The sequence below is a fragment of the Adiantum capillus-veneris genome, chromosome 14 (assembly GCF_014529385.1).
Source record: "Adiantum capillus-veneris isolate H3 chromosome 14, ASM1452938v2, whole genome shotgun sequence".
NCBI lineage: Eukaryota > Viridiplantae > Streptophyta > Polypodiopsida > Polypodiales > Pteridaceae > Adiantum > Adiantum capillus-veneris.
This window is the reverse complement of record NC_140944.1, coordinates 19035639-19062869: the sequence shown is the minus strand read 5'-3', so window position 1 is coordinate 19062869 and position 27231 is coordinate 19035639. Positions and strand designations below refer to the sequence as shown.

Genomic DNA, 27231 nt, shown 5'->3' with positions numbered 1-27231 from the left:
TGTGATGAATCAAATTTATCTGTGTTAGATAAAGAAAGGTCAATGTTTTTACAACAGTATAGTGACTGTTTTTCGGATTCATTATCGTATCAATTACCGCCAAAGAGACCCGAGGACCATGCGATAGATTTGGTGCCAGGCAGTAGCCCACCAAATAGGCCTTCGTACAGAGTTAGTACGGCTCAGCAGAAAGAGATAATGAGCCAAGTACAGGAGCTGTTAGAAAAGGGGCTGATTCAGCCCAGTTCATCTCCATTCTGTTGTCCAGTGTTGTTGGTGCAGAAAAAGGATGGCTCATGGTGTATGTGCATCGACTACCGTGCACTGAACAAGAATACCATCAAGAATAGGTTCCCTATACCTAGAATTGATGATATTCTGGACAAATTAGAAGGAGCAACTATGTTTAACAGGATTGATCTAAAGAGTGGGTACCATCAGATCCGCATTAGATCAGAGGATGTGCACAAGACTGCTTTTAGAACGACGTTTGGCCTTTACGAATTTTTAGTGATGCCCTTTGGTCTCACAAATGCTCTTGCTACGTTCAATTATCAATAGGATGATGGACATAATTTTTCGTCCACACCAACAGTTTGTTGGTACATTCTTTGATGACATGATACAGTTAAAGCGGTTGAGACATTCTTCTACTGGCCTACACTGAGAAGAGATGTGGATGCCTTTGTGCGAAAATGCCTAATATACCAGAAGGTCAAGTTTGACAGGCAAAATACAGAGAAGTGCAGTGTGTCGCCCGCGACTAGAGCTACACACCGATACCAACATTGCGTGCGTACGGTCCGGCTTTGTGAGCTCCTTCTACGAGCTTCATCGGTTGTTTGGGTGAGCATATGTTGTCCGATTTTGCATTGCAGCATATCCACGCATTCACATTGAGTAGAACTACACATTAGGCACTTTAGATTTTGAAAACGAAGACCTGCAAATTTTGGCCAGACATCCTACGTGTTTTTGCACCGTGTGTTTTGGGTCATGATTTTGGTTCATAGACCTTAGGGAGAGCGGCCTATTGGTATTAGTAGGGTCTCCTTATTGCAACCACTGCCTATTCCACATAAATCATGGGAAAGTATTGCTATGGATTTTATCTTTGATCTTTCGAGAACGCAGACAGGAAATGATGGTATTTGGACCATCATTTGCAGATTCAGCAAGCAGGCTCATTTTATTCCTGTCAGGAAGAAGATAAAGCCAGATCAGATGGCACGCTTGTTTATGAGCAATATTTTCAAGTATCATGGCATGCCACAGTCGATTGTTAGCGACCGTGATCCACGCATGACAAGTTTGTTCTGGAGAGGCTTGTTTGAGAATATGGGCATAACGCTCAAATTCTCTTCGTCATTTCATCCTCAAACGAATGGGCAATCAGAAGAGGCAAATTCTATTGTCCTAGATCTGTTGAAGTGCTATGTGTCAGAGCATAAAGGAAAGTGGGAGCAGTATTTGCCATTGGTGGAGTATGCATACAATAATACAGTGCATTCATCAACTGGCAAGGCACCTTTTGAGATAGTTGAAGGTGGCAAGAAAGTTCCTCCCATACTGCATACAAAGGACAAGTTATTTGAAGCAGATAAGTATGTTCAGGACATAGATGAAATGTACAAGAAGGTCAAAGTGGCCTTAGAAAAGACTCAGGCAAAGCAAAAGAAAGCGGCTGAGCGTCACCGTCGTGAAGTGGTATTTTCACTTGGTGATTGGGTGCTTCTGCGCTTTGAAAAGGCAAGGTTAAAGAAGATGAAGGGCAAGGAAAGACTGTTTCCAAAGCTCAGCATGCGTTACTATGGGCCCCTATGGCAGTATGTTATGCCCCTCTAGTGGGCTTTTCATTTGACCAATGTACAGTTATGTGGGTTCATGTGCGATTGCTGATGGCAAGAGCCTCTGGCTCAGGTACTGGATTAGCTAGCGGCTAATCCCCCGCAGGTACAGGTGAATTCGGAGAGGTTTCACGTGCGAAATTCCGTCCGATTCAAAGGGCAAGTAGCCCTACAGGTGCGGGAGCTGGAGGACTTGCTACCGATGCGACCGGCACGCGAAACGGAGCCCGAAACAGTGAATTACAGCCCGTTGTGTATTTTGCAGGTTTAGGGTTTTGGCCCTAAACGGACCCTAATACCCCCAAGAGGTTCGGGGACGTGAGGGGACTGCTGTACAGGTGATCTGGCGCATTTTCGGGGCAGAAAACAAAGAATTCAGCGTGCTGCAGATTCTCGCCAGGTTTTGCAATGTGTCCATATGCGTCGGGAAAGTCATCTAATGCGTGGGGATACTGACTGTGAAGGGTCCTAGTACTGTTATGCTGCCAAAATCGGGCCAGAACAGATGAAATTCAGCCCAGATTGTGCGGGGCAGCTTGTAGGGAACCACAACTTTTATTCCCTCTTTTAAAGAATAAAGAAATACCGAAAGGGGCGCCTATTTAGGGGCCAATCTGGTGTCGGTCTTCTCATACAGGTGCAATCTAGGAACCTTTATCCCTTTCCCCTTTGTTGTGTCTTGAAAGTACAGGTAAAGTGGGCGACAAATTAAATGGGTGAAAGCAAATAAAGTTTAAGTCTAAGGTTTACCGCCCTTTTTGGATTATACAGGCTGGTTATAGAAGCCAGAGCACAAGGAAGCTGGATGGTGGGACAGCTTGGGAAAGAATTCTGAGGCGAGGGGTGCAATTCAAAAGGCATACCATGTGGGCGTATGCAATAGGATTGTCAAAGAGCAGTCAGAAATCTTACAGTGTATCTACTGTACCTCATCTCTTGAGTTTGGAAGCTTTATTGCTTTATCGTATCAATAAATATTGCTCTTATTAGCAGTCTTCTCTCTCAAACTCTCTTGAATCTTCAGTATTATGTGTATTAAGCTATTTATTACATCTATGTGCACTATATTATCCTAGTTTGAATGCCTGCTAAGCTCCTATCTACAGCCAGAGGCCCGGTGCTTTCCCGATCAACCGTGGAGAACCACGCACTCCGACAACGCCCTGACCAAAGGAAGTTCTTGATCAACCTCTCTATCTGGCTGATACAAGAACTCGAGAAGAGCCAGCAAGAAGTGATGTACCACATAGTAGCCAACAACACGTGGTTGGCCACTACAACTCTGCTTGTCAGAGAAAGTCCTGCGGAGCTCCAATGTAACAACTTCCTCCTGATAGACAGGAGGAGGGGAGCAATCTGTTGCTCGGGAAACAAGTCTTAACCAACCTAACAGCCCAAGTACCGAACTGCAGTCCCTGGGGGCATAGGAGCACTACCTACGGAGAAAGCCAGTGTCTTTCTCTAGTTGATTAGTGCGCCAGATGCACAACAGAAGGTGTCAAGAGCCTGCTCACACCTGTGAAGGTTGGCCTCCCGGCCATCCAAGTACAAGGTTGAGTCGTCTGCAAACTTAGCGTCAAGTAGCTCATCTCCCCGAATAGTAAGTGCTAAGCCTCGTAAACCAACCTGTTGCGACACCAAAAACCTGCTCATCGCCTCAGCATAGAACAGAAAGAGGAAGGGGGCAAGAGGGCAGCCCTGTCTGACCGAACGTGTAAGCATGAAACTATCACCTCTACCTCCTGACACAGGACATGACTGTGTGTCCTTCTATACAAAACTGACACCCCTCTGATCCAAGCATCTGAGAAGCCCATCCTGCGTAGAGTGTCATCAAGAAAGTCCCAGTCAACTCTGTCGTAGGCCTTCTCAAAATCGAGAAGAAGAATCACCAACTTCTCACCACGGAGCCGCGCTAGGACAGAAGCCTGCGAAAAAGTAAAGAGTTGTCAAGGATACTACGCTCCTTGACAAAACTTGTATGAGTCCCATGTATAATGCTCTCTAGAAGTGGCTGAATCCTTAAACTCAGAGCCTTGGCAAAAATTTTGTAGGCTGAGTTGAGGATGGTGATGGGGCGCCACTGTCGAATCTCATCCAAGGAGCCGCACTCCTTGGGAATGAGGTAGATTCTAGTCCCAATTTGCTGGTACCCTCCTCAATTGAACAAAGAGGCCCTCACTCATGCTATCAGGCATCTCTCCTATGTGCAAGATGTACTGAAAAGCACTACAGAGATCTTGACCAAGCAAGTCCCAGTACTCCAAGAGGAAACTGGGGGTCAAGCCATCCTCACCTAGACAGCTACCACGGGGGAGTGCACTAAGAGCTGTGTGCAACTCCTCAAGCTGGAGTGGCAGCTCAAGCCTCTAACGCATCTCCTCAGTCACAAGACAAGGCATGTGTGCCATCTGTGCCCACACCTACTCTTTGCATGTATCCTGACGCTCTGACTAAGGCTCTGCAGACAGTAACTCACGGTAAAAGTCGGTAGCAACTGCACGCATGTCCTCATGCTGAGAGCAATTGACCTGTCGGGCCTCCTCAACTGACTGACCTTGGCATGCGTATGCCGAGGTCCCACTGCCTCAAAGAAAGCACTAGTCACTCTGTCACCCACCTGTGTCCACTGAGATGCCTATTGATGGAAAGCAAACTCATGGCGCCGCTCCTTTGTGCTAACAAGCTCCTGGCGAGATTGCTGTAACTGCTCCTCCAACCAAGGACTGTCTGGATGCTGCTTCTGCATTCTCTGCAAGGAAGCAACACCCCGTCGGAGATGCAGCTCCTCTCTCGCTGCAGCTAGGCGAGCTAAAGACTCCTGAAGAAAGAAACGACTAAGCTGAGCTAGTCTTGAGGCCACTCTGTCAGCAGGAGAATCTTGCATGTCTAAGCTCTCTGTGTAAAGAGCCTCCACTCGCTCTCTAAGTGTACAGTCCAGCAAGACCCTCTCAGGGATGCGATGCATCGTGCTTCCCCTCCTCTACCTATCTGACATTGTGAAGATCACTGGTGCATGGTCCGAGAAGGAAGTCCCTGCCAAAATGCCAAGCGATAGATTCACTCCTCCCACTCTGCGGTCCGAATGAGAGAAGGCCAGGCTATCTGGGGGCCTGACAAAGCTAGAATGCTGCCACACATCGGAAACCCTTTGAGTCATACAAAACCTCTCCCAAGCTGCTAGCTCAACTCCATGCATAGTAATGTGGCTACCACCAATGCTGTCAGAGGGGTCCTCCAACATGTTGAAGTCACCCCTATGCACCAGTGCTCTGCCTGCGGCAGAGACTCAAACAATCTGTGACCAAAACTCTGCTCGGGCACTCGCCACATTGGGCGCATAGATGTTCAGGAAGCCCAAAAGACAACCCTGAACCTGCATAGTGATCCACTGAGCGATGCCTGGCACAATAATCCCTCTGCCCACAATGGCGTGCTGCAAAGAATCCGCAATAGTCATACATACCTGACCTTGAATGCCTCCAGGTCCAAAAGCAGCTGACCAAAGAGTATCGTATGGTCCACACAGAAGCTGACCACAACGTCTAATGTGGCTCTCACACAGATGATACTCCTGTAGCATAAGAAGGTCAATCTCTCCTCCCACAAGGCATCGCTAAATCTCTTGACGCAGTCGGCCCCTCTGACGCTGAAACTGGGGCCCACCTAATCCCTGTACGTTCCATGAGACGATCCTCATGGGGAGCGAGAGAGAACAGATGCTGCCGCAACAGCTAATCGTGCTATCTTCGAGGCCGGCTTGGATGGGGAGTAATCCACATCCGAGCGTCCTCTAGATAGGTTTGATTGCAAAGAGTGCCTGGCCCAAGCCCAAGTAGACCGAGCCGTGCATAAAGCAACCTCCTCCTCCTAGGTCTCCCATGTGATGAGACAACTCTAGGGCCTGTGTCTGTAGCCACTCCAGCACTGAGTCGAGAGTCCACTCAGTCTAGTCCTTGCGGCAAAGGGGAAAAGAGAAGCCAACCGGTGACTCCAAGGCCTCTATTCCCCTAGCTGCAAGGAACAGAACATGAACCCTGAAGCAGGCTACCTCAAGGTCTGGTGAGGAGTCGCTGAGAAAGCATGTAATGTCGTAGGCAAAAAAGTCCCATCTGCGCCGAATGTCGAAGCTCGTTAGACCATGAGGGGCTGCTGCAAAGGGAGACGTTTCTACCAGAAGAGGGGGTCGCAAGAAAGGCTGTCCCTCTCTCGCCTAGCGACTCATGGCAAAGGCGTTGCCAAGAGATCTCCTAGCAGCCGAGGATGGCCCTCCCCCCTTGGTCGACTGTGGGACTGGAGCGGGAGGGGGGGTGTAGGAGCAGGGGGAGGGGGGAGAGAAGAGGGACGAGGGGGATTGGCAAGGGTAGGGGGCGAGGAGGAGAGGTGGAGGGAGGAGGAGGCAGGGGGGGGGGGGGGGGGGGGACTGAAGAGGAGGGGTGGCTCTGCCTGTGTGATGTGTGTCTCTGTCTGTTGCTGCTAGCCAGCCCTTGAAGGCTAGGGATGGGGCTGTGGTGTAGGTCGGGGCCTCCTCCTGGACATGCCTTCGCAAGATGGCCCATTTGTCGACAAAATGAAGCACTAATTTGGGAGGCCCGAATACTCTACGCTTTGTCTAAACCAACCCCCACTCACCTGAGGAAGTAGAATGACCTTTGGGAGAGTGTGGGTGTCCCTAACCAGAACGCGAACTGAGGGATTGCCGGCCGCCTTGGCAGCTATTGAGGCTGCCGTGCGAGGTGTCTTCAGGACAATCCGAATCGTTGAGCCTATCCTGGACAAAAGTGGTAGGTACTCCCTCCTCAAACCAGGAAAGCAAATGGAAATGGGAAGGTCTGCCTCCTCTATCAAAACATCTGAAGCAGGGTCAAAACCATTTCTCCACTGTTGAAAGTGGGTGGAACTGCTCGGATGGTCAGGGGGCTCATGGCGATGACCTTGGACGCCATCTCGGAGGTCTCAAACTCGATCTGATAGTAGCCTCGTTCGAGGAATTGAACGTCCAAGATCTTGCCCACCTCTGTGAGAAGGCGGGCCTGGAGAAGATCACGCAGCTCTCCTCTGCTAGGTCTGGTGCTGATCTTGCAGATGACGGAAGTCGCCTGCAGGCGTTCCACGTGGCTAGGCTTGCTTGCTCTGTCGGTGAGAGAGCAAGTCTAATGGTGGGCTCAGCGGGGTCGGGCAAGGGGGCTTCATTGGAGTCCCTCTGTGGTGGAGCTTGAGCCTCCATCTGTGTCTGTTGCTGTGAAGAAGAAGCGAAGGAGCGTCGATGAACGGAAGGGATCCTGCTGGACCGAACAAGTCGATGGTATTGGCGAAGCCCGACAAGCAGGAAGGGAGAGGGAGAGGCTTAAAGGCAAAATGCAGGTGCGGGCGAGTGAATGGCTGGCGGGCTGGGCCAAAGTATGGGACGGGCGGACAGCGGGGAGGGTTATGGGCGGGGCTGGCTGGGAAGCGGGCGGGGTGAGACTGGGCAGCGTGTGAGGCAGCGGAAGGAGAAGCTGCGGGCTGAGAAGCGGGAGAGTCAGCGGGTGGGCAGGGAGGACTGCGCAAGGGGCGGGTAGGGGGATGGCTGCGGAGGGGGCCGGCAGGGTGGGCTGCGCAAAGGAGGTGAGGGGGAGGGTGTTGCACAGGGGCAGGGGGGCAGGCAGCGATGGCGAAAGGGGGGTGCGGGCAGCAGCAGCGAGCATTCCGCATAGAGGAAGTTTTGAGAGTATGCCCTAGAATAGTTGGTATGATGAGGAGTGTAGAGATACGAGAGCCACACTCCAGAGAGGTGCTTTTGGGAGCCATTACTCATAGACAGTCACAAATAGCCTTCTGGCACCTAGTGCGACGGAAGAAGAGGACTCATCTTGCTCAGTTAGAGGAGTTGTGCAAGTTTTTCCTAAGCGAGGGGCCAGGCGAGGCATGGAGATTTTTTCATGAGCATTTCCTCCGAGTGGATATCACATCCACTGAGATTTGGGGCGCATATGGAGCATCTCTTTACATAGTTCCAGGGCAGCATGAGCTCTGGAAACCGTATCAAATGCTTTACGAAAATCCGCAAAGGTACAATAAATCCTTCTACCATGTGATGTGCTTTCCTCAATAACAGTTCTAAGTGTCAATATATGATCAAGAGTAGAAAAACCCTCTTGAAACCTGCCTGGCTTGATGCCCTTAATACCTGCTCTCTTTGCCCATCTACTCAATTGCTGCTCAAGAATGGATGCATACAACCTAGCTAGTGTGTACCCTATCATGATAGTACGGTAATTCCCCAGTATCATGGGGTCTCCAGCCTTGAAGATAGGCTCAATAGTAGACATGCTCCAGGTATCCGGAAAACCCTCGTACAAGGCTCGATTGAACATTATTGCAAGAAGCCCTGCAAGCATATCTCTAGCATGTATAGAGTGCTCTGCCATCAATCCATCATGATCATAATCTCTTTAGATCTTCATCCTGTCAATGGCTTTATTTACCATCTCCGCGATAAAGAAAGTGCATGTTTGTGAACATGGCTCCGAAGGGTTGGGTAGAGCCGCATAAGACGACAGGAGATGGGAGTACCCACAGAGTTGATTTGGGGAGTCATGGCTTTATACAGGACAGTTGTGGAGGAGGTTGGTACTCCTGAGAGGTTATCTGAGCATATTCACTCCATTGTTGGAGTGAAACAGGGATGCTCACTCTCCCCTACATTGTTTGGTTTATATGTAGATGAGGTTTCAGATTACACTGAGAGGGGAGGCGACAGAGGAGCACAGCTAGCAGGAACATGGATTTCATTACTATTGTATGCAGATGATATTGTGTTGATCTCATATTCACCCGAGGGGATGCAGCGAACCTTGGATGCATTGTACACATTTGCTAGTGATAGTGGCTTGTTGGTGACCCTTGGCAAGACCAAAGTTATGGTGTTCAACACCACAACACAGTGGGTCAAGCGGTTTGCACCGACCTTCATATATGTTTAGTAAATGGTTGAGTATACAGATGCATACAATTACTTGGGAGTGGTCTTCTGTGGTTTAGTGTTCTCCTTGAGGAGCGGAACAGAGACCAGATTGACGAGAGCAAATGGAGCTTTGGGGAGGATGGAGAGGATGTGTTCGCAGATTCAGTTTCAGGAACCTCGAACAAAGCTCTTGCAGAGAGTTTCTTCATTGGTCTTCCTAGCCATTGCTTTATTTTTGGCAGGAAGGGCCATGTTGTTGTTATATCCGTTATCTTCCGATCAAAGGCAACCCACATCAAAACAAGAGGCACTTCATGCAAGTCATAGCAGGCACGGTACGGGACGGGACGTTTAATACAATACGCATACTAGACATATTTTTGAGAATTGAAAAATAAAATACGTCAACTTTTTTTAGATATGATACTTTAATAAGGACAAATAAAGCAAGTCATGCACCTCTTCAATGTTTAATCATAGCATACATAAAGAAGCACCATGAAGCTCTGTAACACACTTGATCGGCTAGCAAAAGAGGCTAGAATAGAATACGTTATAAGACATACTGTACGTTTCAATATGGGATGTCCAGTATTCTAAATAAAGTACGCGCATTATAGCTGCTATGGTGCAAATGGGGGTTGGAAGGTGTTAGTGTAAGGAAAAGAAGTGAAGCAAAAGAAGCCAAGAGGAAGGAAGAGAAGAAAAGAAAACGACGATCTCAGAGAACAGAGGCTCCAAAGCTTGTGTATAGACACAAATCTCTCGTTTCTCTTCCCTCTTCAGATACTTCTTCAACACCTCTGCATGATCACCACCTGATCCTCAAGGCACTTATTTGGACATCAACAACAGTTTTGAAGGCATAAATTCAGCTTACGAGCTGCATTTCCCATCTTCGGTAGAAATTGCTAGGAAGTCTGCTGAGGAGAAGGCTTTGCAGCCTAGGAGGTTGTCTAGGCGTAATCCCCATTCCTAGCCTTGATTTGAGGCAATCTTGTACTTCAGATTTCCGTAGATTTTTATCTTTTGGTGATACCATTTATGGTTGATTCTCTTTTGTATTACTTTGATGTAATTTTACCTAAGGGTCCGTGCCCTTATGGTGATTTTTTAATGGAAAGATTTTCTTATTTTGGGAAAAAAAGCACCAAAACCCTCTCTAGAAAAAAAAAAAAGACAAAAGATAGAAGGGAAAGGAAAAAAATGTATGAAACATGTAAGCTCTTGACTCATTCTCTTTAAATTGGATTTTCATAGTTCACCAAAAAGAATTGGAAAGATAATTGTTTACTTGCCATGTATTTATTGGACAGGAGTTTCTGTATGGATATGTTTACCAATGGTCTCCTTGGTCATTAGTTTGACGTAAACTTCATGCATCTGAGTTCATTTACTGTGTGCTTGGTTTAGCATGATGTCTTCAAAATGAGACTGGAATAGTATAGGAGAAACTTCAGCAAAGATTAAAGCCAAGGAGGAACTTAATAAGAGCCAGAGGTCTTCTCAATAGATTGAAATTTAAACGCTGGAATCTCATCCTCACATGTTTCATCTCCTTCATTTTTTGGGGCCGTCAAACTTGGAAGGGAATCTAAAGCAAATTTTTTTTGCAATGGTATACAATTTGGGTGGAGTATTCACCAGCACAAGTGAAGAGGCTTTATTTCTTTGTTTGGAAACAATTTCATACTCGATTAGAAAATCTATTCTGATTGATAGCCTTGTAGTAAACAACCCTCCAATAACTCATGCTCTCTTGTTTTACTTTCTCCTAGTGGAATCTAATCATTAACCTTTGTGTGATCTCCTCCTTTGGCATCGCCTTGTTACGAGTCATTGACACAGAGGGTAGTGGTTCTAAGGTGTTTTGCACAGTTAATGTCTTCATTACTACTTCCAAAATTGAGCTTGTGATGGTATACCTTGTGCAGGAAGGAAGAAAAATTTCCCACTTCTTGGCCATGTAATTCATGCATAGTTAGCTGTGAATGTTTGATTTTTGTTTTGAAACGTGATCCTCTGAAACATAACTTTGATTTTTAGGATATTGAAAGAGAACATTTTAGCTCTTGACCATGCAGGTTCTATGGAAAGCAAAGGCTTTGTATGGTTGTTAGGGTTGTCTTTTCTGGCTATTTACTGAAAGTGAAACAAGAGGGAGAATGTGCAGTCTTTATAGGTGTCATTCTTCAGATACGAAGATCCTGTGTGCAAAATGTATTGAACCCTTCTTTGATGCTTAGGATATGGAGACGGAGTTTCAAGACAATGCACAGAAATTTGAACAATCTTTTAAGCAGGAATCAGAGCACATCAGAACAGCTCATGAAAGGCAAAAAAAGGTAGAGTTTTTCTATTAATAGGGAAGATACTTCTCATGTTTCTGTGATGAATTTTGAGCCATTGAGCCCCTTCGCACTACATTATTTTTCTTGGAGTTAGATTCAGAGCCCTTAAGAAGTATTAGAAGCTTCAGCTTTGTAACAATTTATGGAAGTCACTTGTTGTGTTTTCCATCACTGTTGAGCATTTGGCTATTGACACATACATGTTCGTTTTTTGAATACTTGAAGCAATGTTTCTTTCTTGAGTTGCCAATTAGTTATTTATGCTCTGTTGCAAGTCTCCAAGGACGTTACTACCTGTTTTGGCGGGTAAATGAAATTTTTACAATCCTTATTGAAAGACCCTGGTATGTAAGTGCAATCATTATTTTTTTAGTCTAGCGTATTTTAATAGTTTTGCTTTATTTTCCTCCATTCAGCCTACAATGCCCTAAATCTACTCCTAGTCAACTGCAAAAATTATTATTTTCAGAGGTATTGAATAATACACCAATTATAGTGTGGAAATTCTTCCTATTCTTACTGGTGTGTATGCCCTATCAACCACCTTTTCTGTTGCATTAATTGTTTCTATCTAAACTTTTTTTCTAGTGCTACGCTTCATCGTGGCTGAGTTTGCTCTTGATCTCCAGAGTCATGACAGAAACTGAATATGCTGAACTTTGTGTTGATGTATGCTCACGTGTGTGTGTGGTGTGAACGAACTGCAAGCTCTCTGTGCCCTGCACCCTGCGCGATTCTCTTACACGCAATCTGCACAGGCTGCACCCTCTGTACAGGTTGTGCGCACTACTCCTTTTGCGCCTGCTCGACCTGCTCTGTGGGTGTGTTGCCCTCTGCGCAGTAGCCAGCAGTCCCCCTACGCAGTCAGCTTTCAGCGTGTTCTGTTCAGCTATTGTACTTAGTTTTGGTGCGTGTGTGTGTGTGTGTGTGTGTGTGGGTACGAGACAATGTGAGGGTGGGTGTGGGTTTCAGCTGCAGAGTGTGTGGGGTGGGTTCAATATTTTATCCTCGTTTCAGCAGGTTTTGGCAGCATTACAGCGGCCCTTTTATCTCTTCGGCCTCGTCTCAGATTTGGTGTGCAGAGTTTGGTCGGTTGTAACAGACAAGGTGGAGTTTGTACATATTTGTGGAAGGTGTTGTGTAGTTTTTTTTTAAGCTCTTGTACAGAGGTAGAGTGAAACCGGCCTGTTAATCCAAAAACGGCGGTAGACCTTAGACTTAAACCTTATTTGCTTTCACCCATCTAATTTGTCGCCCACTTTACCTGTACTTTCAAGACACAGCAAAGGGGAAAGGGATACAGGTTGCTAGATTGCACCTGTATGAGAAGACCGACACCAGACTGGCCCCTAAATTAGGCGCCCCTTTCGGTATTTCTTTATTCTTTGACAGAGGGAATAAAAGCTGTGGTTCCCTACAAGCTGCCCTGCACAATCTTGGTTGAATTTCAACTGTTCTGGCCCGATTTCGGCAGCATAACTGTACTAGGACCCTTCACAGTCAGTATACCCACACATTGGATGACTTTCCCGATGCATACGGACACTTTGCAAAACCTGGCGAGAATCTGCGGCACGCTGAATTCTCTGTTTTCTGCCCCGAAATTGCGCCAGATCACTTGTACAGCGGTCCCCTCGCGTCCCCGAACCTCCTGGGGGTATTAGGGCCCGTTTAGGGCCAAAACCCTAAACCTGCAAAAATACACAGCAGGCTGTAATTTTCTGTTTCGGGCTCCGTTTTGCGTGCCGGTCGCATCCGTAGCAAGTCCTCGAGCTCCCGCACCTGTAGGGCTACTTGCCCTTTGAATCGGACGAGATTTCGCATGTGAAACCTCTCCGAATCACCTGTACCTGCGGGGGATTAGCCGCTAGCTAATCCAGTACCTGTGCAAGAGGCTCTTGCCTCGGCAATCGCGCATGAACCCACACAACTGTACATTGGTCAATTGAAAGCCCCATTAGAGGGGCATAACATACTGCCATAGGGGAGAGAGAGGGCAGTGCGTAGCGTGCAGGGCATCACTCCTGGCACCGCACTGTACATAAGAGGGAAAGGAAGCACTCCATAGCTCTCAACCTGTGACAAAATGCAACTAAAGCCCTCTCCCAGCTTAAAAATGAGCGCCCATTTTTCTGTAGGAGGAAAGGCCATGAGAAATTGATACTTGGCACATTTATAAGCATTTTCCCGTTTCGGGTTCGCTGCTTAAAAATATCCTGACCAGTTGCCCAATTGACTTCGCGGCAGAGTTGTTACATGTTCCCCTAGTCATACCGGAGGTAATGACGCGAACACATTTTCAAGTCCCAAAATAGCAGTTCTCTAAATTTTAGGAGATGCTACCATTGTATCTTTCTAGGTCATCTGACCCTCTTTGTACACTGCAGCCACACCAAGAACTGAAATGTAGCCTCTGTAGCAAAGGATTCCACTTTGGCTAGTCAATGACCCCACTTTGGCTAACCATAGTCCTTGTCCAACCTTAGTGCTCTCTTGCCCTCGGGCCGGGACTCTCTCTGAATAGTTCCACATTAGCTAGGCAATGCAGGGCAGTTAGATTTCCAGAGGGGTGTTTCCAAAAAGAAATCAACAAAAAGGATAGATATCAGTCACACGCTGGTGACATACCCCCCTCTTGAAATCTCAAACGTCTTCGTTTGCATCTATGTCGTACATGCTCACAGTCAACACTGGTGTATTCAACACTTGTTGACACATGTACGACACATACATGCTCATTGTCAACCCTCGTGTATTCAACACCTCGTCGACATATGTATTGCGTGCGTGTGAACCCTGTCCCAATGACATAGTGGTAGCTTCGCACTCTGCCATTGCTTTGAGTCATTAACTTTCCAATGACAAAATGGTAGCTACGCATTTTGCCATTGTCTTTTAGTACACGTTGGATCCAGTAACACTTTCGAGCATACCCAAACCGACAGTTTAAGAATGCAGCTACACATGTACCCTTTAATAGAAGCAATTACTGTATCCTTAACAAACTGACAAGAAATAATCACTTCTATAGCACTAACCAAACTTTTGGACATTCCATAAGAGCAATTGCCAAAGTGACAATCTGTACAGCTCTAACATTGATGTAACATGTACTTCATTTGAGCTCACTTTAAATACCATGTACATCATTTCTTTCAGAAGCCATTGTCACACTGACTATCCATGTAGCTTTGAAATTCAAGGGGTCAAGGTAGGTTGCGAATCGAAGGCTTCAAGGTAATGTGATAACACAGTTGGTGACTCTGCAAGTTCACTTTCTTCCATCCACTTAGCATCCATTGGTGGATAGTTTCTGAACTTCAGCAAGTAATGCCTAGCAACCTTGCCTTTCACTGTTCTTGCTTTATGTGCCAAAATCTGTTCCAGGACCAAGATCTCGTCAAGTTCCTCGACTTTCGGCTGATCTTCACCTGGCATATCTTCTGGCACATCACCCACATAGGGTCTGAGAAGACTCACATAAAACGCATTGTGAATCTTCCAACTCTCAGGCAATTTCAGCCTATATGCAACATCATTTATTATGTTGCATACTTGAAAAGCCCCATAGTAACGCATGCTGAGCTTTGGAAACAATCTTTCCTTGCCCTTCATGTTCTTTAACCTTGCCTTTTCAAAGCGTAGAAGCACCCAATCACCAAGTGAAAATACCACTTTACGACGATGACGATCTGCTGCTTTCTTTTTCTTTGCCAGAGTCTTTTCTAATGCCACTTTGACCTTCTTGTACATTTCATCCATGTCCTGAACATACTTATCTGCTTCACATATCTTGTCCTTTGTATGCAGTATGGGAGGAACTTTCTTGCCACCTTCAACTATCTCAAAAGGTGCCTTGCGAGTTGATGAATGCACTGTATTATTGTATGCATACTCCACCAATGGCAAATACTGCTCCCACTTTCCTTTATGCTCTGACACATAGCACTTCAGCAGATCTAGGACAGTAGAATTTGCCTCTTCTGACTGCCCATTCATTTGAGGATGAAATGACGAAGAGAATTTGAGCGCTGTGTCCATATTCTCAAACAAGCCTCTCCAGAACAAACTTGTCATGCGTGGATCACGGTCGCTAACAATCGACTGTGGCATGCCATGATACTTGAAAATATTGCTCATAAACAAGCGTGCCATCTGATCTGGCTTTATCTTCTTCCTGACAGGAATAAAATGAGCGTGCTTGCTGAATCTGCAAATGATGGTCCAAATACCATCGTTTCTTGTCTGCGTTCTCGGAAGATCAAAGATAAAATCCATAGCAATACTTTCCCATGGTTTATCTGGAATAGGTAGTGGTTGCAATAATCCTGGTGCCTTCAGCTTGTCAAACATGACCTTCTGGCATATTAGGCATTCTTGCACAAAGGCATCCACATCTCTTCTCAATGTAGGCCATTAGAAGAATGTCTCAACCGCTTTAAGTGTAGCATCGATACCACGATGCCCTGCATACGGTGGGACATGACTCTCTTCCATAACTTTGCGTGGCAATGGTTTTGTGACACACAATCTGCCATGCATCATCATGAACCCATCTTTGAGAAGATAGTGTTCATGACGTTGTCCATCCATTAGCTGCTCCAAGACCATTGCAAAATCTTCATGATTTGCATACTGTTCCCTCATATCATCAAGTTCATGATGATAAGGAATTGACACAGCATCAGCCACAACGTTCTTCTTGCCTTTCACATGCACAATCTGAAAATGGAACATGGACAAGATATTTGCCCATCGCATATGCTTCTCAGATAACTTGGCCTATGTCAAGAAGTATCGCAAGGTCTGATGATCCGTTTGGACAACGAAATCTACACCTAGCATGTAGTGTTTCCAACTTAAGAGCGCATGAATGACGGCCTACAGTTCTTTTTCATAGACTTGCATAGTCTTTTCTGGCCCTTGCAAGATTCTATTGTCATAGGCTACTACCCTGCCATCTTGCATTAGCACTGCACCAATGCTACTACCACAGGCGTCACACTGGACCACAAATGACTTCCTAAGATCTGGCAACACAATGATTGGATCTGAAGTCATCTTTTCCTTAAGAGATTAAAAGCTGAAATCTGTTTCTGTGTCCATCTAAAGGTAACTGCCTTCTTTTGAAGAGCATGTAAAGGTGAAGCAATCTCAACGAAATTTCCGATAAACCTTCTGTAATAGGAGCAGTCCCAAGAAGCTTCGGACATCGTGCACCGTCTTCAAATCTAGCCATGACTTGATTGCTTCAGCTTTAGCAGGATCCATTCTGACACCATCCTTTGAGACAATGTGCCCGAGAAAATGAATCTCTTCCAGAAAAAATTCACTTTTCTTTGCATTGATGAGCAACCTATGGCTGCGTAGCTCTTTGAACACAATGCCCAAGTGACGCCTATGCTCCTCTTCATTCTTTGAGTAGACTATCATGTCATCAAAGAATGTACCAACAAACTGCTGGTGTGGACGGAAAATTCTGTCCATCATCCTAACGTAGCTGGAGCATTTGTGAGACCAAAGGGCATCACTTAAAATTCGTAAAGGCCAAACTTCGTTCTAAAAGCAATCTTGTGCACATCCTCTGATCTAATGTGGATCTGATGGTATCCACTCTTTAGATCAATCCTGCTAAACATAGCTGCTCCTGCTAATTTGTCCAGAATATCATCAATTCTAGGTATAGGGAACCTATTCTTGATGGTATTCTTGTTCAGTGCACGGTAGTCGATGCACATACGCCATGAGCCATCCTTTTTTTGCACCGACAACACTGGAGAACAGAATGGAGATGAACTCGGCTGAATCAGCCCCTTTTCTAACAGCTCTTGTACTTGGCTCATTATCTGTTTCTGTTGAGCCGTACTAACTCTGTACGGAGGCCTATTCGGTGGGCTACTGCCTGGCACGAAATCTATCGCATGGTCCTCGGGTCTCTCTGGCGGTAATTGAGACGGTAATGACTCGGAAAAACAGTCACTATACTGTTGTAAAAACATTGACCTTTCTTTATCTAGCACATATAAATTTGATTCATCACAATCTGACACCTCACGTGCAAAAACCAAGTACGCAGAAATATGCTTTTTCATTACAGAAGTAATAGCCGAAGCTGATGCTTTACATCCAGAATGTGAGTCTTTTCCTTGCTCTGTACAATGATCGTTTTGTTGTAGGCATCCATGATTCCGTGTACACGAAACAACCAAGGAATACCTAGCAACACATGACATCCGTCCACTGGCATGATGTAAAATTCTTCAGCATCAACATAGGACTGGATATGTAGGCGCAACTTTCCGATGATGGGTGTCACAGCCTCTGTATGGCCACGACATGCCAAACCTACCTCTGTTGTATACCCCACTCTTCAGGTCCGATTCCCAACTTTGAAGCCAATTCTGGGGAAATGAAGTTGGCTTTGGTACTTGGATCAAAGAAGATAAGCACTGTTTGATCCCTGACCTTCCCCATGCTCTGCAAAGCTCACTTGCATCTGAATTTGGTTGTTGCCCACCATATTGGGCAGTAGACAAACCATGGGCCTCTTTCCTTTCCTATCCTCCTTGTCTTCAGAATTAGCTGGCCTTTTCTTTTGAGGACAATTTTGAGCAATGTGGCCAGGCTACTCACAGATAAAGCCTTTGTTTTCTGACCTCAGGACCTTCTTTTGCTCTTCCGACTTGCGAGGAAAACGTCTTTTCCATTTCTTTGCTGGTCCCTTTTCTGATTCAGCCGTAGCTTTGCCTTTCCCTTCGTTGGCTGGCTCTTGAGTCGCTTTAGGAACCTCATTGGGAACGTACTTCTTCGCTGAATTTTTCTTGGCTGATCCTTCCTTGACGCTAGTATTAAATTCACAATATTCTCCCTTGAGCAAACCATTGCCAGTGTTTGCTACCTCGATGAGCTGCGTCAAAGTAGTGACTCTGGTGTTTGTGTAGTACTTTCTCAATCTGTTCTGTATTTTTCAATCTGTTCTGTCAATGGCACAAACCTATAGGAAGTTACTGGAAGTAGAGCTTTCCAAAACTTCTGATTGTAGTCATCCAGATTCTTGCAAGTGGCAGCATTAAGCTGGTGCCATTCTGTCATGACATCTGCTTCAAAGTCATCAGATAACCATGCTGGTGCAAAAGTCTGCTTGGAGTAAATCCATGTGGACAGAGCTTGCCCTTGAAGCAATAAAGTTATCCACCATTGTCCCGCATTCCCTGTCAAGAAAGTGGCTGCCTTGGGGACCTTTGAAGCCTCTGTAAAGTTTCCCCCTGCATAGGCGTTGTCAAACTGCGGGAGGATTGAGAGAGCCTTCTTCCTGTCATCAAACCGTGTAAAGGTCGCGAATGTCACACCTTTGCCACCTTCTTTGTACGGAGTTGGCCTCTCCAACGACGTTAAGTTGTCATATGGAAGTGACTGAAACATGGGAACACTGTTAGGGTTAATCTGTGTTCCTTGACCGCTATTAAGTTGACCTGGAAATGCCATATTTGGCTGTTAATTTGTAATTCTAGCCATACCAAAATTTGCCTGTGGCATCCCAAATTGGCCATGAGTACTTTGAAACCTTGGTAGCATGCCCGTGACACCATACATGGGGTTGGGCATCATCGTTTGACACCCCCGAACACTGTTCCTGGCGTGTAAAACTGATTTCCATGTGCATGACCAGCCATGCTCTGGAATACTGATCCACCTCCAAAATAGCCAGGGTGTACTGAAGGTGGTGGGAAGACTTGTTGCATAGCCTCTAGGTTGCTTCCCTGTCCATTAGAACTAGCTATAGGCTGCTGAAAAGTGGCTGGCTGAACTGGTACAGCTTGAAAGACTGGCATCTTAGCCACCTGTTCTTGCACCTTAGGCACAGGTTGTGGAGACTGCATGTTCCCCATCAAGTGTACAGGTGTTTCCATTGACTTTGCAGTATGAATCACCTGTGCTTGAACCTTAATAGGCTTTTTAATACGATCCAGTGACCCAACTTGCTGAGACGGAAGAGGAGGTTGCAAAAAGGCTAAAAACCTTGGGTTCTGCATTACTTGTGTGAACATAGCCACAACAGTAGCCAATTGGGTCCTGAATATATCATCATCTGTCTGTGGTGGTCTTGAAGACTCACCCACTTCATGTGTCTGTTGACCCTGCGAAGAGGAAACCTCTTCAGTCACATCATCTGGTCTGTCAGCCATAATTGCAATTTCGTGTGTCTGGTCTATGATCCCCTATGTCTTCAAGCCCAAACTGACCAAGCCTCACTTCTATGGGAAAAAGTGATTTAATCTCGGCAATGAAACCATGAAACCGGCCTGTTAATCCAAAAAGGGCGGTAGACCTTAGACTTAAACCTTATTTGCTTTCACCCATTTAATTTGTCGCCCACTTTACGTGTACTTTCAAGACACAACAAAGGGGAAAGGGATACAGGTTGCTAGATTGCACCTGTATGAGAAGACCGACACCAGACTGGCCCCTAAATTAGGCGCCCCTTTCGGTATTTCTTTATTCTTTAACAGAGGGAATAAAAGCTGTGGTTCCCTACAAGTTGCCCCGCACAATCTTGGCTGAATTTCAACTGTTCTCGCTCGATTTCGGCAGCATAACTGTACTAGGACCTTTCATAATCAGTATTCCCACGCATTGGATGACTTTCCCGACGCATACGGACACTTTGCAAAACCTGGCGAGAATCTGCAGCACGCTGAATTCTCTGTTTTCTCCCTTGAAAATGCGCCAGATCACTTGTACAGCGGTCCCCTCACGTCCCCGAACCTCTTGGGGGTATTAGGGTCCGTTTAGGGCCAAAACCCTAAACCTGCAAAAATAGATAGCAGGCTGTTATGCCCAGTTGTCTGCGCGGCAGAGTTGTAAATTGTTCCCCTAGTCATACCGGAGATAATGACGCGAACACATTTTCAGGTCCCAAAATAGCAGTTCCCTAAATTTTAGGAGATGCTGCCATTGTATCTTTCTAGGTCATCTGATCCTCTTTGTACACTACAGCCACACCAAGAACTGAAATGTAGCCTCTGTAGCAAAGGATTCCACTTTGGCTAGTCAATGACCCCACTTTGGCTAACCATAGTCCTTGTCCAACCTTAGTGCTCTCTTGCCCTCGGGCCCTGGACTCCCTCTGAACAGTTCCACATTAGCTAGGCAATGCAGGGCAGTTAGATTTCCAGAGGGGTGTTTCCAAAAAGTGAAAATGAATAAATAATAGGAAAGAAATCAACAAAAAGGATAGATAGTAGTCACACACGCTGGTGACATAGAGGAATTATTTTATTAAAAAAAAAGAAAAAAAAAAAAGGAAGAATCTCTAAGTTTGCAAGGACGAGCTGATAGCCAGAGTCTGTTTCTTCTCCTACGGCTTCTTAGGGTCTTTTTCTTCCTCTATGGTTAGGGTGCAGTAGTGGAGTGCTCTCCTTATGGCAAAAGACGTAGTATACAACGCAAGAAACAAGTGGATTTCTCCTCGATGGATGCGGAGAATATCATCAAGGAATGTCTGTGTGAGGATTTTGGGATGCCCGGAATACCTGGGAAGGTCAAGAACGTACCACTAAAGTTGTCCTTCCAGTACAAGAACTTATGGATCCGGTTGCCCAATATGCTTTAAATGTTGTTATCTTGTTTTTTCAGGGTAAAATGCGCTCTGCAGAAGATGTAGGCCAGTGGATTGAATTTTTTCTTAAAAGAGAAGCTGTCAGAGGGGTATATTTTGGAGCAAGAGGCTTTTATGAAGTCTTGTTGGAAGATATGGATGGTTGTTCGTAATTGTTGGAAATGTCACGTTTGTTTCTCAATATGCAAATGACGCATGTATTGCCGTGGGTACTTACTAAGGATTAGCAAAGTTTGATCCGCCACTGTGTGGAAATAGTGGGATTTTCACATACATGCAAACATTTCCTACCTCTCTTGGCAGCTCAGTTAGGTAATGTCATATGTCCTTCCAAATTGGATACCAATTTTAATCGGTTTTGTTTGCTTTGGGATACAGATAAACCTACACCTACCAGAATTATGGTCAATTATGGGGATCCTGTGGTGGGCAAAGGGCGTTTAAACTCAAATGGGGGAAATTTGCAGGTGCATGTTTCGGTTGTGGTAAATTTGGACATATGTAATCTGAATGTCGAGAGCCTCTGTTGAAACCGCCGTTCCTTCGTCTCGAAATAAGGATGTTCATCTATGAAGGCAAAATTGGGAGATTCCAATGAAAATTTGCAACTTCAATAGAATAAAGACAAAAGTAAGATTCTGGCAAATGCTCAGCCTAACATGAAGTCTGACACTAAGGGTAAAGCTAAACTGCATTTTCCACCTGTGTCGAGAAACTATGTGCGTACCTTGGATGGGAAAAGTGGTGGGCAATCCGCATCTACTTCTCATGATCACAAATCGTTGGTTGAAGCTTGGGATAGAGTAGTTCTCTTGTATAAAGATGCTTTGATTAGTCCCACATTTGGGTCATGCATATGCATCTCCCTTCTTCGCAAGAAATGCAGATGGATTCTTCATTGTTGACGGTTGGCATGGATGCAGATGTGCCCATGGGCACTATTTCTTGATGGTCTCTCCTTGAATTCCTCGTGTAAATATTGTACAGATGCATTCTCCTCTTGGATGTTTTACATACAATGATAAGTGGAAGTTGACCTTGCACTATGTACATACGCATAAAGCAGATATTATAGTTTTGCAGGAGCATAATCAACATGAATTCATGGTCAATCTTCGTATTGTTGTGGTAAGCCTCTTAGCTTACACTCAATGCACGAACAATCCCTAAAGCCAAGCATAATTGCATGCACCCCTATGTGCATGGGTACAACCTCCTACTTAGAAACCCCTAACACATGCTTCTCATTCCATGCACACATTCCACACTTTAAAAACCACAAGCTACATGTTGTAGCCCACATGCTGCTTGCCCCTTCATATTTGTCGTGCATATTCCTCTTGCTTTTATTCCCACTTTCCACGAGTGAGCCTTTATAAGGCCTTCTTGACTCACTTGTAATCTCTCTCTCTCTCATTCTAATTGATCTAGCAAGTGCATTTTTTTTTCCGAGAAAGAGATCCTTCTATTAGTTAATGAAAGTGCCCATAGGGCTACAACCACCTCTACTAGAGAGGGCTACAACAATGGGAGACTCTCCCAATGAACAAACAACATATGTACAATGAGGCTAAATCAGGATATGGGAGGAGGGAAAAGCCACACAGGTGGACGGTAGTGGACCATGGTGAAGAAAGGCCCAGGGTGCCAGAGTGGAAGGAACGCCTCTCTACGCTCCTACATGCGGTCGGAGCTTCCCTCGAGTCTCTGAACTGTCCCCTGAGAGTACGGATTAGCTCTAGCCAAAAATCTCGAACTCTCTCTGCTGGTGGTACAAGGCGAGCCTCACAGATGCTGAAGCAACGGGCCCGCCAGATGAACCAGAGTGTCAGGCCATAGACAGGCTCCCAACACTCCTCTCTCACTGCACCACTCCTGTGGAGTAAGCTCTTAGCAGACTGGAGTGTAGGTCGACCCCTCGTATCACTATCATCCTGCTGGTGGAGGATAGCTCAAATCCGGGCCTGTGAGAGTGGATCAAGCAGCTTCCCCCCAAGTGTATTGCCGTGCCGTGGAAAGAGTTGGCATCAGCCGAAGGACACAAAGCCAAACCTGCTGTGCCATAGGGTAGTCCCAAAGACAGTGACGCTAACTCTCCAAAGGATGGTCACAAGCTGCACATGCTGTCGAGAGGCCACTATGTACAAGCCAGCTCCCCACTGCTGTAACTCTATGTGCAACCAGCAACTGGAACAAAGTGACTCTCTGCAGTAGTCTGGCGTCCCACAACCTCACCCAAAAATCTGACAAGAACTCAGCTGTGAGACCCTCCTCCTGCCAATGAGGTGTTGCAACAGGACAAGCCTCTCTCCGTGCTGCCAGTATGCGACGTCCCAATCGAATAGTGTATTGAAAGAAAGGGACACCTGGATGGTCGGCTGAGGAGAAAGGGTCTCTCCAAAACCACTCTCCAAGATCCCTTTGCACTTGTGCCAGTGGACAACTCTCCGAGGCCCATAGCCTCCAGTGCACTGTCTGTCTCAAGAGCTGTTGGGCTAGGATCAATGCCCACAATTCTGATTTTGTGAAAACAACAGTCTGCAACCTGTGGGGCCTCTATTGAGACTCTGTGTAACCGACCCTCACCCTGTAGCTCGAAAAACATAGAGGATACAGTCTTTGAGCAAGCGCGAATTGCGATGAGGACCTCTGGTCACGTGAAGGCCCCCATCCATCTGGGCGCTGTTGATTGGAGAGGTGTAAGCCACTCAGCTGGTGCTGCCTCTGTGATGTCCTGACACATGCTCTGCACCACTCTCATGCCCTGTAGCTGGATGCTGTGAAGCTCATCTGACAAACCTGAGAACTGTAGCCAGTCACCTAAAGTGCGTGCTGGACACATGTTAAAGTCTCCCCCAACACACCACTGCTCTGCATGCGGCAAAGACTCCACAACTTGAGACCAAAACTGTGCCCGTGTCCTTGCCACATTGGGCGCATAGATGTTCAGGAAACCCATGAGGCAACCTTGAACTTGCATTGTAATCCACTGAGCTCTGCCTGGTACAATAATACCTCTGTCCACAATGGCCTGCTGCAAAGAATCAGCAATAGTCATACATACCTCTCCTTGGATGCCGCCAGGTCCAAATGCAGCTGACCAAAACGTCTCATAGCGACCACGCAAAATCTGACCACACCGTCTAATGCGGCTCTCACAAAGATGATGCTCCTGTAGCATAAGAATATCAATCTCACCACCCACACGGCATCTCTGAAGCTCTTGACGCAGTTGACCCCTCTGACGTGAAACTGGGACCCTCCTAATCCCTGCACATTCCATGAGATGATCCTCATGGAGTGAGTGAGAGAAAACAGATGCGGCAACAGTAGCCAACCTCGCTATCTTTGAGGCCAGTTTGGATGGGGAGTTATCCGCATCCGAACGACCTCTAGACAAGCGCGAATGGAGTGACTGTCCCGCCTAGGCCCAAGCCGAGTGCGCAGCTCGTAGGGCTACATCCTCTGTCCAAGAATCCTCATGTTTAAATACATAGCAAGGAGGGCTCTGAGTGTCAGCAAACAGATGCACCACAATGTGCCTACAACCCGTTGCATCCGGTAGCGTCACGTTGAACTTGGCAAGAGGCCAAAGTGTCCGTACCAGATCTGTCACCCCTAAGTTCCCTTTGTGGTGTGAGAACTCAATAGCTTGAATCTGGAGCAATCAAGAATTGTGTGCAGGGTCCACTATGTAGGATCCCTACCGCACAATGGGAAGGAGAAACCTACCGTTGTGTCCAAAGCCTCAATGCCTCGAGCTGCAAGAAAAAGGACGTGGACTCCAAAGCAAGCCTCCTCCAGGTCAGGAGAAGAGTCACCCAGAAACCGTGTTAAGCTGTAGTCGAAGAAGTCCCAGCGCGTCTGCGAATGTCAAAGCTAGTCAAACCTCTAGGGACTGTTGCAAAAGGAGAAGTCTGCACCCAAAAAAGGCGGCCGCTGTCCCTCTCGAGCCACACGGCTCGTAGCGAAAGCACTACCAAGAGATCGCATCGCGGCAGTTGCGTGTCCAGTCTCTAGTGTCTGAGGAGTGAAGGAGGGGTCGCGAGATGAGATTGTGGGCCCCACCGGGGAGAGAAAAGGATGGGAGGCGGGGGTAAAGGTGGAGGAGGGGGAGGAGGCGGGGGAGGCGGAGCGGCAGCGTCTGAGTGAGGAGGAACTCAAGTGGACGAGGCCTCCTCAGGCGGGTCCTGCTAAAGGGGGTCAAAACGGTTCCCTGTCGGAACCCAATGTTGCTGAGCTGTAGGAGGTCGTCCATCAAGGCCCATCTCTGTCGGCGGCGGCCAGGCACCTGCTGCTGCTGCTGCCAATCGTTAGCTGTCTGATCACTGGTCTCAATCGAGGTACCAGCCAATGCGTCCTGTGTATCTGGCTGCTGGGCATGCTCAGCCTTGGGAGATTGGGCATGCGCTGTGGATCGAGGTCTCTTGCGAGGACAGGACTTTGCCAAATGGCCCATCTTTTTGCAAATGAAACAGTGATTCAGGAGACCCGAATACTCCACACTCTTTCTGATTCAACCCCCACTCACCCGAGGCAGTAGTACCACCTTCGGGAGGTAGTGTGTGTCTCGAACAAGAACTTGCATAGTAGGTAAACCTGCGGCCTTGGCCATAACTGAAGCTGCAGTGCGCGGAGACTCCAGAATTGTCCCGAGCATGAAACCAATCCTGGGGAGAAGAGGGAGGTACTCACGCCTCAGGCCTGGGAAACAAAACAAGATCGGCAAGTTAGCCTCCTCCTCAAGCACATCTGTAGTAGGGTCAAAACCATGATGCCATCGTCTGAAGTAAGCGCGAGCTGCTTGGATGCCGAGCGGGCTCATCAAAATCACCTTGGCCGTCATCTTTGGAGACTCGAACTCTATCTGGTAGTATCCTGTCTCGAGGATCTGGACATTGGCAATCTTGCCCACATCAGAGAGAAGGCGGGCTTGAAGTAGATCCTGAACCTCGCCTTGACTGAGCGGAGTGCCTATGATCTTGCAGATAACCGAAGTGGTTGGCAAGCATTCCACTTCGGCCATCAAGTTCGCTTGCTCTTTTGGCGAGAGAGCAAGTCGAAGGGTCGGCTCCGCAGTGTCGGGCGAGGGGGCTGCTGTAGAGTCCCTCTCAAGTGGAGCAGCAGCGGCCATTCTGTGTCTGGTGCTGAATCGAGAAGGGCAATGGTGACGAGGAAACCACAGTAGGCTAAAAAATTGCCTAACTGCGAGTTGAGAATGTGACGCGAAGGCACGAGGTAGGGATGGGAGAGCGTGGGGCTGAGGTGCATTGGCTTCGCGCTAGGAGCAGCTGTGCGCAAGGTAGGCACCGGGCAAATCAAGCAGCGCGAGGGAGGGAGTGTGACCGATGGCAGGGGGCGTGGGCGGGGACGGGGCGTTAGTAGCAGCGAGCCTTTTAGCAAGTGTGTTTTATTGAGTACACTCTCTTCAATTTATTTGCTTCCAATTTTGTAATGAAGCTCTCACCATTATGAATGCCTCGTTGGTCAATCCACCTTAGGCATTTCAAGTGGTATTAGAGCCATGGCTTATATTAGAATTTTCTAATCTATTAGATCCTAGGCATCTTCACGATGCTAGATTGCATTGGCCTTCTCTCTCTTTGCCATTGCAATTGTTAATCATAATTTCCCATGCATTTGCATCGTTTTTCATTGTGGTTTTTTGGGATGATTTTTTTTTGCACATAATCAAATCCTCCAATTTGCATTGGAATGCTCGTGTGGAGCTTCTAATTCTTTGCTTTCATTTGAGTCCTCAAGTCTTCAATTTGGAGGTACTAATCAAAGGCTTAATCTTGTGAGAGTGTGTATGTCCTAGAGGACAAGGAAGCCTTGGATGCTTTTAGTGGGACCCCCCTCTCCATTTAACCCAACCCTCTGGAGGCTATTGAATAATCGAAGAAGCTGGCATTCCAAAACGGTCAAATACTGGAGCCCATGCCATCAATCACAAAGCTGCAGCTTCGCTTTACATCACAACCACTCAACCCTTGCTAACTCCACGCCTGCACTCTTGCTCATCTCGGCTAAAGGCTCAAGCTCGCCATCAAAGCGCAGTGGTCTTGACCTCGTTCCCAACTCCTTGCTCGTCGTCATCACCCAGCTCTTGTGCAACATCATCCGACATGCCGCATTTGCTGTGTTACTGACAACTTGTGACCCGCCAAGGCCTAGCTGCCTCATCCCCGGCTCTGCAAACAACCAAATCTCTTCATCAGCTGGCCTTCGTCACCCTCACAGGCACCTGCAATCCGTGTGCATTTGGCCCACTTATTTGTTGCCTGGTCGTTTGCCCTTGGCTCCCCCTCATTGTCAGCCTGCTCAACCTGCTTGCTGCCCGACATTTGCTCCCGCCGACTCTTTTCGGAAAGTGTCGCCCACAATGTTCGTACCATTGCTTGCCACCTTCAGTTATTGCTCATTTGTGTTGCTCACACTAGTCCTTCACAGCTTGACTTCTCGGGT

General features: G+C 46.8%; 1 protein-coding gene across 7 annotated transcripts in view; it reads left to right on the top strand.

Annotated features, from left to right (window-relative positions):
- Window positions 1-27231, top strand: part of LOC147442030 (dynein regulatory complex subunit 2-like) — a 157699-nt gene that overhangs the window by 108188 nt on the left and 22280 nt on the right. For all 7 annotated transcript variants that reach the window (XM_086528356.1, XM_086528361.1, XM_086528359.1 and 4 more), the window contains exon 7: window positions 11040-11138. In XM_086528356.1, coding sequence (XP_086384482.1) covers window positions 11040-11138 — 99 coding nt within the window. The remainder of the gene's footprint in view (window positions 1-11039; window positions 11139-27231) is intronic.